Genomic DNA, 12137 nt, shown 5'->3' on the forward strand with positions numbered 1-12137 from the left:
TAAGATAGGCAGTCCTCCTGCTGGCCTGTGAGATGTGACGTAAAGTACATTGGAAGACTGCCAACCAAATATATGGAACCTCACAGGAAGGAGAAGAATCAGGCAGCTGGAGGTGAAGTGACCCCCTGGACTGCAGGAGACAGGAGAAGATAAGGGAGGTGAAGATCTGGTGAGTAGACTGATGGGGGAGGAATAGATAAGTAGAGCATTTTTCTTTTTTAGTGACGGAACCCCTTTAAGGAGGTTATCTGCGCATGTGATACCAGACATGGCGGTGCAGGCGAGAGACTTCAGAATGGTGCATGCGTGACATGGTAGAGGTCATCCACACCAGAGGGGTGGACTTTCCGACTAAGCATGCAGCTAGTGGACCGCCGACGGGACTGCTCTGCTTCGTTTGCACATACACAGGTATTCTCTTAGTCACATTCATATGTTTGTATCGCTATCTCTCAATCATATAAAAACTATTTGTTTACTTTGTTACAACTGCTGACACTGGTTCCCTTTTAATCGCTTATTGTAAGTGCATAACAGGACTTAATTATAGTCAGGGGTTTAGACTCTCCTTCATGGACTGCTAGTTTGTGGCAGATACTTATAGTTCTGATATGTACATTAGGTTTACAACTACTATACCGCAGCTCTGTATATAAATGCAGGTATTAAAGGGGTTTGTCTGGCAAATTCTATTGATACAAAACTTTTTTTTTTCTTTCACTGCATATGAAACCATTTGTAAAAGCAATTGTTAGACATTCTGCAGCATTAATGCATTTGAAATCTAAATTTGCCGGAGGTAGTGATGTGAAACTGAAAGAAGGAATTTTTATGGGGCTGCAAATAAGATCAGTGATGGATGATGAAAAAGTTCAGGGACTGTTAAACCCATTGCAGAAAGCAGCCTGCTTGTCATTAACTAATGTGCCCTTCTGTTCTTGGAAATCAGAAATCTATTGTGATATATTGAGTGATTTTGAGAAATTCTATGAAGCTATGGGATGCGGTATGTCTTTAAAACTTTACTTCGTGGACTCCCGCCTGGGCTTCTTGGGGCTGTCAGTGACTGGCGTGGCGAGCGTTTCAATCAGCAGACATCTATGATGAAACAGAGGTACCAAGACAAGTAGAGTCCCAGAAGTTAGATATTCCTGTCAATTGTCATCACAAACTGTATTTCACATAATGTTGACTTGCAGAAGTACTCATTTTATAAAGCGTAAAATGTGTATCAAAGAAACCCTGCCTGATGGAAACACTGACAATATAATTGCATTCAGGAGGCGAAATACTACTAGAATCACCATTAAATACTCTTGTGGGGGGAGAGAATCATGTTGACCAGTGTAATCTAGTCTTAGGACAGGTCATTAATAGTTAATTGCTAGGGCCCCACCACTCAAGTTCCTCAACGATCAGCTGATCGTTCCGGTGTGCTGTAAGTATTAGTGATGAGCGAGCATACTCGCTAATGGCAATTACTTGATCAAGCATTGTCCTTAGCGAGTACCTGCCCGCTCGGAAGAAAAGATTCGGCTGCTGGCAGGGAGCGGCGGGTGAGGGCGGGGAGGAACTGAGGGGGGAGATCTCTCTCACCCGTGCTCACTGCCGCAACTCACGTGTCACCCGTGCTGGCAGCCGACCCTTTTCTTACGCGCGGGAAGGTACTCGCTAAGGACAATGCTTGATCGAGTAATTGCCCTTAGCGAGTATGCTCGCTCATCTCTAGTCAGTATAGCATCATGGGTGTTAAAGGTGGAAGATTCAGGAAAAGCTTTTGCCCTACTGACACCAATGGGATAGCTGCCTCCAACTACATTTCCCTGTCCGACCCCCAGTGTCTGAAGCGGAAGTGTAATAGGAGGCGTCAGCTTTTGTGGGAAGGAAGCCACGTTTGACATTTCTGCCCCAACACTAGTGATATGTCCAGTCCTGCCGTACTGACAGCAGGCCGTCGTTTCCAGAGTGCGGAATTCCCAGCGATTGTTGATAACCTATCCTGAGGCTATGCCATCAATAGGATTTGCCCGGAAAACCCTTTAAACTAAACCAAATCTGTCTACAAGTTGTTCAAGAAGTAGATATCTCTTGTTTTGCAACAGATTCTCAGAACTTATTTTTTGCCAATATAGCAAGAAATCTGCTATTTGGTTAATGCCATTTGAGATCTATCTGTATGGGCAGGGAAAGTGTCTGTCTTGGAGGAGGCAATATGCTCAAGACACATGGCATTGTGCCAGGATAAGGCAGTTGTGCAGACGGCCCATATTAATCTGACACAATGGCTCTTATTGAAGTGAATTGGAGCTACAGACACAGTGTAGCACATTGTGTTACGCTGTTTGCATAGCTCATACACTTCAATGAGAGCTATGCAAACACTGCTGGACTGAAGCCATTATGGAATCGGGAAGGATTTTTTTTTTCTTGCCGCTTTCGTCTGGCCCAACAGGGAGGTTTTTTTTTTTTTCCTTTTTTTTTCCTCCCTCCCCCCCCCCCCCCTTTTTTGTGGGTGTGAAAACCTGATGGATGAGTGTCACATGGAACTGCATACAGATGGAAAACAAATAGAGATGAGCGAACGTACTCGGATAGGCACTACTCGTCCGAGTAATGTGCCTTATCCGAGTACCTCCCTGCTCGTGCTGAAAGGTTCGGGTGCCGGCGGGGAGCTGCAGGGGAGAGCGGGGAGGAACGGAGGGGAGATCTTTCTCTCCCGCCCGCTCTGCCCCGCTCCCCGCTGCGACTCACCTGTCAGCAGCGGCAGCTCCCGAACCTTGCTGCACGAGCGGGGAGGTACTCGGATAAGGCACATTACTCAGACGAGTAGTGCCTATCTGAGTACGTTCGCTCATCTCTAAAAACAAACCTTTCAGTTATGTGTTCATGTGAATTTGGCCCTTACAGTTGTTTTTACTTGCTCTTCTTGATCTTTGCAAATGTCAATTTATGTATTCGGTGATGCAGCTTTAAAAGTAGTGGTCAATCAATTAGCCTTATCAGCATATTATATACAGAACACACTGCAGGAAAAAATGTAGATGTAGCAAGTTTTAATTCTATATTCTACCTAGCCGTGGCTGATTTCACAATATTTTGTGTATTTCACTTAATCAAATATGGAAATCTTTGTGGATTTACAATGTAGATGTCTGGTGAAATTGAGTTTTTCCATAGCATCTGAACAGAGCTTACTCCCCTTCTACTGGAAGAGGCAGACCAAGTAGCTCCAAAAACTCAAAATAAGAGAAAACCCAGGGTCTGGAGACGCCTTGGGTTTGGTCCATGCCAACGGATTCCCTCAGAAGTCCTCGATTAAACTGCAGCTGTTGCTCCAGAGCCGCTGCTTGCCTGTGGAGATAAGTGACGTATTATTTCCACATACAGCTGTATAAAAGTATTACAGAATAACTATCGTTGTAGAGAATAAATAACATTATGCTATACCCTTACACAGTCGCATACATAAAGGTCTGGGGGCATCATAGGAAAGGTAACAATTAGGTCACCATCTTGTGCTGGTGGGCAATATCACACTCCTACCGACCTGTGCCACAAGGTTCTAATGCCCCCATCTCATTGGCATGACTCAGACACTTTCTACATCCCTGTATGCCTATATTGGAGCACTCGCGGAGACAGCACCCCTGTGCAGAGTTTCACCATGCATGAAAATGGGGCAAGACCAACCTGAAATGCACCCCCCTCTCTCTTCAGGGACTCTAGCAGCTGCATGATCTACCTCTATGGCACCTACAGTATGTCCTTGGCCATACATGATGATCTGTCCTTTCCTTCCCAGTAAAAGATCCTTTGCAGCATTGTATTCACAAACAAGGATACCTAAAGCAGTCATCTATATTTTATAAGTGTTTGCAGTCACAAGACTAGAAAAGGAAAAGGGCCCTTTTTCCACCTGGTTATACACTTACTTGGCCAACAGTTGAGCTTGTCTATGTGCTTCTTCCATTATAGCCTTGGCTTCTTCCTCTTCCTTTAGCCTCCTCTCCTCTGCTTCCTGCCTGGCCTGTTCTTCTCTTTCCCGCTTCTTTCTCTGGTATTCCTCTCTCTCCTCAGCTGCCATCTCTAAAAGTCGCAGACATTCTTCTGCTTCCAAACGCTCCTGTTCTTTCTGCCTCTGACGCTCCAGCTCTGATTAAATTGAAACTAAACTTTAGAAGATTTGGATGGAACAATTTACTCATACCTGAGCCTACTTTATTCTCTTCTGTCAGCCCATAGCAGGCAGTTACATCCGATCACTTCTACCCTACCCTTTAGGAAGCCTTGTTTTGAGGAGTTGTACTTTATTAAGAGAGTAGTACCAAGATATAAAGTAACTTTAGGATTGGTGGGACCTGACCACTGAGAGCAAGGAGGGTGATCCCGAAGGTCCTCACAAGAGGGGATGGTAGGATATATATGTGAACTGCCTCTCCACTCATGCGGGGACCTTTGGGATCTCTGTTGTTGTGATTAGTGGTGGTATCTGTGGTAGGACCCCCAATGAACATAAAGTCATCCCCTATATCTGTGTTCCATAACTCCAGTCCTCAGGGACCGCCAATAGGTCATGTTCTTAGGATTTCATCAGTGTTGCACAGGTGATGTAATTATTGTCGGTGCCTCACACATTGCCGCAGGTGTTCTTACCATAGGATATCCTGAAAACATGACATGTTGGTGGTCCTGAGGACTGGAGTTGAATGTAACCCCTTTAAGGTGACATTCTGAGATACATCTACTTAGCAATTTTTTTTTAGTTTCTTTATTTAGGCTATACACTGGCCTTTATACATGTTTACAAACATATTGTGCATACTGTTATAGCGATACCAACTATGCTTGTATTTGGGATCTTGTCATTTTTCTCCGTTCCAAAAATCCAGAAGCAGACAGCTGATGGACACCAGATACTACACCTAAATGGATCAAACACCCAACTCAAAAATATGTGAGGGAATTGAGAAGGGTCATCAGAAGCCTGCCTGTGGGCTCCAAAAGCCTTTTGGACTGGATACCAGAGAACCCTAGGGTTGGAACATTCTACATACTTCCAAAACTACACAAAGCTGGAAACCCAGTGAGGCCAATTCTCTGTGGGAACCCTCACTGAAGGAATCTCAGGATGGGTAGAAGGTGTCCTCAAACCACTGGTGAGAAACACAACCAGCTGTTTTCAGGACACAATGGACCATCCTGGCCACCATAGATGTGGAATCCTTATATTCCAACATCCCACATGAAGATGGACTGACCGCCTGCCAGACAGACCTTGAGGCCAATGGGGTTGCCTCTGAATCCGTGTTACAACTCACAAGAGTCATCCACACACACACAATTATTTCTCCTTTGGCAAAGAGATATTCTTGCCACTCACCGGGACTGCCATGTGCAGTAAAATGGCACTGCAATATGCCAACCTTTTCATGACAAAACTGTAGAGTGACTTTCTGGCCTCCTGCTCCAGCAAGCCACTGGCCTACTTCCGCTACATTGATGACATCATAATCATCTGGACCAACACCGAACAAGAACTAATAAAATTCCATGAGAGATTCAACGTATTCCAACCCCCCATAAACCTGACATTAAGCTACTCATACACAGAAATCAACTTTTTGGACACCACCATAAAAATTTCAAACAACTCGATACAGACATCCCTATACCGATAACCGATTGATCGGCCCACATACCTCAGATGGGACAGTTTCCATCCTAAACACATCAAAAAGTCCATCGTCTACAGCCAGGCCATCAGATATAACCGGATCTGCTCCAACCCAACAGACAGAGAGGAATATCCATACCATCTTAAAAGGACATTTATAAAATCAGGGCTACCATCCCACCTCAATTGATGACCAAATCAGCAGAGCCACCAGGATACCCAGAAGTCAACTACTCCAATACACAGAGAAGGAAGGAAACAATCGTATACCTCTAGTAGTGACCTACAATCCGCAACTAGAGGTACTAAGGAAAACCGCAAGAAAACTCCACCATACCCTGCACAAGGATGACCGTCTGAAAACCATATTCCCAAACCCTCCGCTTCTGTGTTACAGGCAACCCGCAAATTTGAGGAACTTTATAATCAGGAATACATTGCCCTCTGACACACAAAAAGGAACTTATCGCTACAATGTAACGGAGCTGTAAGACCTGCTTACTTGTACGGACCACAGACAGGATACAAATCCCCAACACACAGCAGGACTATAAGATCCCGGGGACATTCACATGTTCCATGTACGATGTTGTGTACCTGATCCTGTGCAGTAAATGTCCGGTTGTGGGTAGAGATGAGCGAATATACCCGTTTCGAGTAATTACTCGATCGAGCACCGCGATGTTCGAGTACTTCCGTACTCGGGTGAAAAGATTCGGGGGGTTCCGGGGGGCAGGGAGAGGCGTGGCGGAGCGGGGGGGTAGCAGCGGGAAACAGGGGGGAGCCCCCTCTCTCTCTTCCTCTCCCCCCCCACTCCCCGCTGCAACCCCCCCACTCACCCACAGCGCCCCCAGAATCTTTTCACCCGAGTACGGAAGTGCTCGAAAATCACGGCGCTCGGGCAAAAAAGGGGCGTGGCCGAGTAGGTTCGCTCATTTCTAGTTGTGGGCCTTCATGTTGGAGAAACAGGACAAAAACTGAAAGTGAGGATGAGATCTCATCGCCACACGATTAAGGCCTCCTTCCCACGAACGGATTTACGCCGCGTAAATTCGCGGCAAAAATCCGCTGCGTGGCCCCCTGCTATTAGGTTCTATTGAACCTAATAGCACAATGCTCACGATGCGTAATTCCACCGCGGAATTACGCACCGCGATTTCTCCCGTCCTCACCCGCAGCATGCTCTATTTGCTGCGGGTGAGGACGGGCTGTACGCGCTGACGGCTTCCATTGCAGTCAATGGAAGCCGTCTGTTCACGCTATCTCCCGCTGTAACCAGCGGGAGATAGCGTGAAAAAACGCTTCCCCACCTACCGCCGCAGCGTCATTTGACGCGGCCGGCGCGTCACGTGACACTGCCGGCCGCGTCACGTGACGCGGTGGGCGTGTCACGCGACGGCGGTGGGCGGGTAAGCGGCTTCACGCTATCTCCCGCAGGTAAGTATAGGGGCTCTGGGGGGCGCCGTGACGGGCTTCACCGCGTAATATTACGCGGCGGAGCCCGTCACGCTCGTGGGAAGGAGGCCTAAAGAGGGAAAAACAGAATTACCTGTGGCCGAGCATTTTTCTAGTCACAGACACAACAAAGAACACATGAAAGTTGTTATACTTAAAGAAAATTTCAAATCACAAAGCCATTGAAAAATTTGGGAAGACCGTCTCAACATAGGATTAACTTCTTCACGAGGATTCATGCGTGAATGGGAAGTATGAGAAATCTATAGCACAGATAACACTCTGGCCTGGTGACCCCCTAACACCAGCGAGACCATAAAACATATACACACACACACACACTTGCCTCTTTAGATCTATTTCATTATGCCAGAGGAAGAACCCTGAGAGGTTTGAAAGCTCGCTGTGACATCATGTATTTTTGTTAGCCATTAAAAGGTACCATATCTACAAGATTACTTGGTTTCTCTTGCTGGGAACAATCATAAAAATCACAAATGTATCAAAACTGCATATTGTGGGTCTTTTTCTTTCCCTCTGCTGCCTTTCCTTCATGCTTGTTGAGTGGATGGGCTCTTTATGGTTTGATGTAACAAGGCAGAAAAACTGCAGCTGCATCCCCCTCCTCTCTGACGTCTATTTACTATAGATCAATTTTTTGTAGCAGTGTTTTCTGAACATTACATTAGCCTGTACGCACGCATACGGGCGACTTCAGTGAACCCAAAGGCTGTCTGCTGATTCAAGTTATAGGCACTGATCACATCAGAAAAATGACCTATTGTGTGTTCAAAGGGGAGTTCTCACCTATGTCACCTATGGAAATAAATACTACTTTTGATTCTTGCTCAGGTGTCCAATTACTTTTGGTAGGCTAGTGCATCTGTGCACCTTTATATACGCTTACAGTCCGCTGTGTTTTTATCTCACCTGTTCTTTCTAATTCTTCCTGCTGTTTCCTCCGCTGAATTTCTTGCAGCTTGCGTCGGTGTTCCTCCTGCTGCTGTCTCGCTCTCTCAAGTGCTTGCTGTTCCATCAGCATTTTGCGAGCCCTCTCCTGTTCTTGGCGCTGCTTTTCTTTTTCCTCTTGTTGCTTCCGCACACTGTGGGGACAAAAATGTAGGGATTAATGGCTAGCATTGCTAATACCCAGCCATTCACTGCACAGGACTATTGCTCCATATACTTTACACTGCACAGATGTACAGTTACATGCAATGCTCAGCATGAAGGGACTGCGTAAATAAAGTTGGAAATACACCCGCTTTATGAGTCTGCATCACGGTCATTGCTTTATAACACTTTATCTGTATGATTTCTAGAAATATAAACGTGTATTAGAAATATCAGAATTGTCATTTATGAATGTCATTAGTCCCTAGTAAACAAATAAGTCATACTACAATGGCTGATGATGCTGCTGCATGTGTTCCTTGTTGTGTGAGCAATGGGTGCAGAATAAAGACTTAAGCCCCTTTTACACGCAACTGCTATTGCTAAAACGGACGAAAACATGAATGAATTTGCATATAATTACATGTACAGATAATGACTAGAATCATCTCTTTTTTCCTCATTAACTAAAGTTAACTCAATATTATTTGTTTGCTCGGGTGGGTGTTTATGCAAGGATTATCTGTCTAGCAGGATTCTATTATCTGCTCCCAGGATGAGTTAACAATGTACTCATTGTGACGCAAGGCAAACAAACACTTTTCCCTCAAGTTGGTAAGCCGCTCAAAAGACTGGACGAATTCGATTCAAATGGAACAATTTTGAGCAGCTTGACTATGGTTTTTATGTGGGCTAAAAACCAGCGGCAAACAAGTGAACGAATAGTGCATGACTGCCCGTATTTACACACAACGATTATCGCTCACTTTCAATTGTTTTAATGAATTTTTAGCGATAATCATTGCATGTAAAAGGGCCTTTATTTCAAGGGCAACAAGAAAAGGGAACAGTACAGCTCAATAGGAAAAGATGCTCCCGTTTTGTTACTTCACGTGGAATATGAGTATTTACTGAAACAGATACGTCAGGAGAGTGGACTAATGCTGTTGATAAAAATGGAGGAAAATAAAGGAAAAACTAAAAATGTTATACAATCCTCCACTGTATTTCACTGAAGAAGCCATGCAACCTTGACTTACCATAGAAACATGTGAAGTCATGGGTACTGTAGATGAGAAAAGTGCATGCTTCTGCACTAACCAGAGCATCTGATTACAGTATTCTACTCACCGGATTTCTTCTACCCTTCTCAGTTGCTCTTGTTCAAGCTCTTCAGTCATTCTGTCCAGTCTGTCCTGTTGCTCTTTCTCTAAGCGTAACTGCTCCTCTCGCTCTCTTCTTTTCCTTTCTACTTCAAGTCTTTTCCTTTCTGCTCTCTCTGAGATCTCAAGGGCTCTCGATGACCTCCTCTGCCGGACAGAACTACTAGTGACCTAAGAATCAGGAATGTATGAATTTAGATGATATTTTAGGTCTAAAGATAATTTATTTCATTTCCAAATTTATATTTATTCACTTGTTTCACGCATCTGTGACAACCACCTAGATCATACACTGACACAGGGTCATCTATTATGTATGCCAAGCAAGCTCTAAGCACATTGTTGTCCCTATTAAAGGGATTTTCAGGGACTGAAAAAATCTAATTGAGTAAGATGAATAATCACTACTCACCTCTTAAAGGGATTGTCCAGTTGTAGACTATTGATGGCATATCCTCAAGGATAGGTCACCAATAGTAGTAAATCAGTGGGGGTCTGCTGCCCGGGACCCCTGTCAATCTGCTGTACACAAGGCCTTTTGGGCTCATGTACTGAGCTTATTTCTGCAAGAAGCAGACAGCTCCAATCCCATTGTAGTGGACAGGCTTGATATTACAGGAAGTGAATGGGAACGTCACCTATAATACCACTTGGCCACTGCAGTGGGAATGGAGCTGTCTGCTTCCTGCAGAAGTAAGCTCAGTGTATGAGAACAAAGGCCTGTCTTACAACAGGTCAGCAGGGTTCTCTAGCACTGGATCCTCACCTATCTACTATTGATTGCCTATCCTTAGGGTAGGCCATCAAAAGTTTACCGCTGGACAACCCCTTTAAATGCCACATGCCATTTAATGTACATGTGACTGCTCAGCTAACCACAGGCTTCAGGGCTGATACTGCCATGAATGGCAGAATGTGCAGAATGAATGGCAGCTTCTTCCGAGATCACAGTGGTGGGGATTGCGGCTTCCTGCATGTGACCGATGGATAATTTCAGAGGTGAGTAGCGCACTTTTTTTTAGTTTACACCTTTTCTTGCTTATTAGTTTTTTTGTCAATCCCAAAAAGCCCCTTTAATCCCTTAAGGACCATACGCTGTAAATTTACAGCACTTGGTCCTTAGCTTTAATCCCGCCCGATAGCAGAAATACGGCGCAGGATTAAAGCCTCTGCTCCTGCAATCAAGCAGGAACAGGTTGGGCTCTCGGCTGTTAGTCACTGCTGCGAACCCGGAGGAGGGCTAAGGCTACATGGATAAGTGGATCAAACATGGATAAGGGGCACAGTATTACTACTACCCTGATCTGCAAATCTGAACCTCAGAAAGCTTTAAGTACCTGACTTCCTTACAGTCATAGGGGTTTTGGCAATTAGGCTTATTATAACATCAGCTGATCTATGATGTACAAGCTCTGTTGTTTAGTTTGGATGTTACAGACCAATTTGGTACTGTAGTGCCATAATCAGTGCTGTTAAGTGAAAAGTTCAACCAAAATGTTTCTCTAAATCAGTGTCCTCCAACCAGTGGCTCGGGAACCACATTTGGCTCCTGGGTCCTTGCATGTGGCTCTTCAGTCGTTGGCAGCTCTACAAACTTTTGGATCCCAGTGACACCAGGGATGTTATAGGATAACTAAAGCTTAGTACTAAGGTCAAAACCATAACATTGTAAGTTAACAGTAGGTTAAAGACATTTCATTGGGCCATATGTTTACTAGAAGTCCTTACTTTTACTAGTCTATTCAGTGTGGATCAACAGCATCTGTTGTATTCGAAGGTAGGTATGCAAATGGGCGATGGTACTATGCCTCTGCAGCGCCATGTATTGGAAGGCAACTTCCATATAAGCCAATATCCGACCTACTAACAGGTTTTGTAACATGATTGGGAATACAAGCCAAAGTCTTCTCCAGAAGGAAAAGGTAACTATGTACAGATAGGAACGTAGAACGTGACATCAGACCCATTTGCTATTATGTCCTGCTATATAGAGTCAAGCCATGCCCATGTAGTGAAGGCCAACCAAGTGATCAAATGATATTTTATGTAAAAGTACATTTTTCTAAGAGCAGAAAAGCAGAAGGTACCTCTGACATTCCACTAGAGGCGTTATCATCTTCATTGGCTTGACTTGTTACTTCAAGAGTGGCAGTAACCTGACTGTCAGCGGCCTGCCCCGATTCCTGCTCGGATGTCTTGGGTGTTGGGTCCGATTCAGAATGATCTTCGGACTGTGTTGGAGTTGGGCTTCTCTCATGGTATACAAAAACATAGGAGTCTTCGCTTTCTTTTCCTGTATCATTGTCGTCCTCTCCTTGCATACCTTCAGGCTTTTCCTGAGCTTCAGGAACGGTTTCTTCCATCATCACTTCTTCTGAGGGTTTCTTTGGATAAGATATTTTGCTTTCTCCTTTTTTATTTTTGGGCAGCCCTATATAATACAATAAGATAACATGGGAATGGAAGACAGAACTTGGGGCGATGACATAACTGGGCAGAGAACAGCACGATGTATCGGGAACCATCAGACTGCTTTCACACAGGCTATAAAATTGCGCGATTTTGTAGCGACGCGACAGTGCTACGAAACACATGTATGTGAATCCAATGGGTTCCTTCACAGTAGCCATGTTTTGTCTGATGCTATGTTGCTAGAAAAAAGAGCGCTAAACGCTGTACAACACTCCCATTCATTTTAATGGGGCCGCTCACACAAGGCTGAAAACGCAGCA

The 12137-nt window shown here is 44.7% G+C and overlaps 1 protein-coding gene across 3 annotated transcripts in view; it reads right to left on the bottom strand.

Moving 5' to 3' along the window:
• Positions 1-3038: 3038 nt before the first annotated feature.
• Positions 3039-12137, bottom strand: part of KIAA2012 (KIAA2012 ortholog) — a 159486-nt gene continuing 150387 nt past the window's right edge. For all 3 annotated transcript variants that reach the window (XM_066575419.1, XM_066575418.1, XM_066575417.1), the window contains 5 exons: positions 11493-11836; positions 9374-9576; positions 8060-8232; positions 3933-4152; positions 3039-3351 (listed from right to left, as the gene is read on the bottom strand). In XM_066575419.1, the coding sequence (XP_066431516.1) occupies positions 3192-3351; positions 3933-4152; positions 8060-8232; positions 9374-9576; positions 11493-11836 (1100 nt within the window). In that variant the 3' untranslated portion in view covers positions 3039-3191. The remainder of the gene's footprint in view (positions 3352-3932; positions 4153-8059; positions 8233-9373; positions 9577-11492; positions 11837-12137) is intronic.

Source organism: Eleutherodactylus coqui, chromosome 8 (assembly GCF_035609145.1).
Source record: "Eleutherodactylus coqui strain aEleCoq1 chromosome 8, aEleCoq1.hap1, whole genome shotgun sequence".
NCBI classification, from domain to species: Eukaryota; Metazoa; Chordata; class Amphibia; order Anura; family Eleutherodactylidae; genus Eleutherodactylus; species Eleutherodactylus coqui.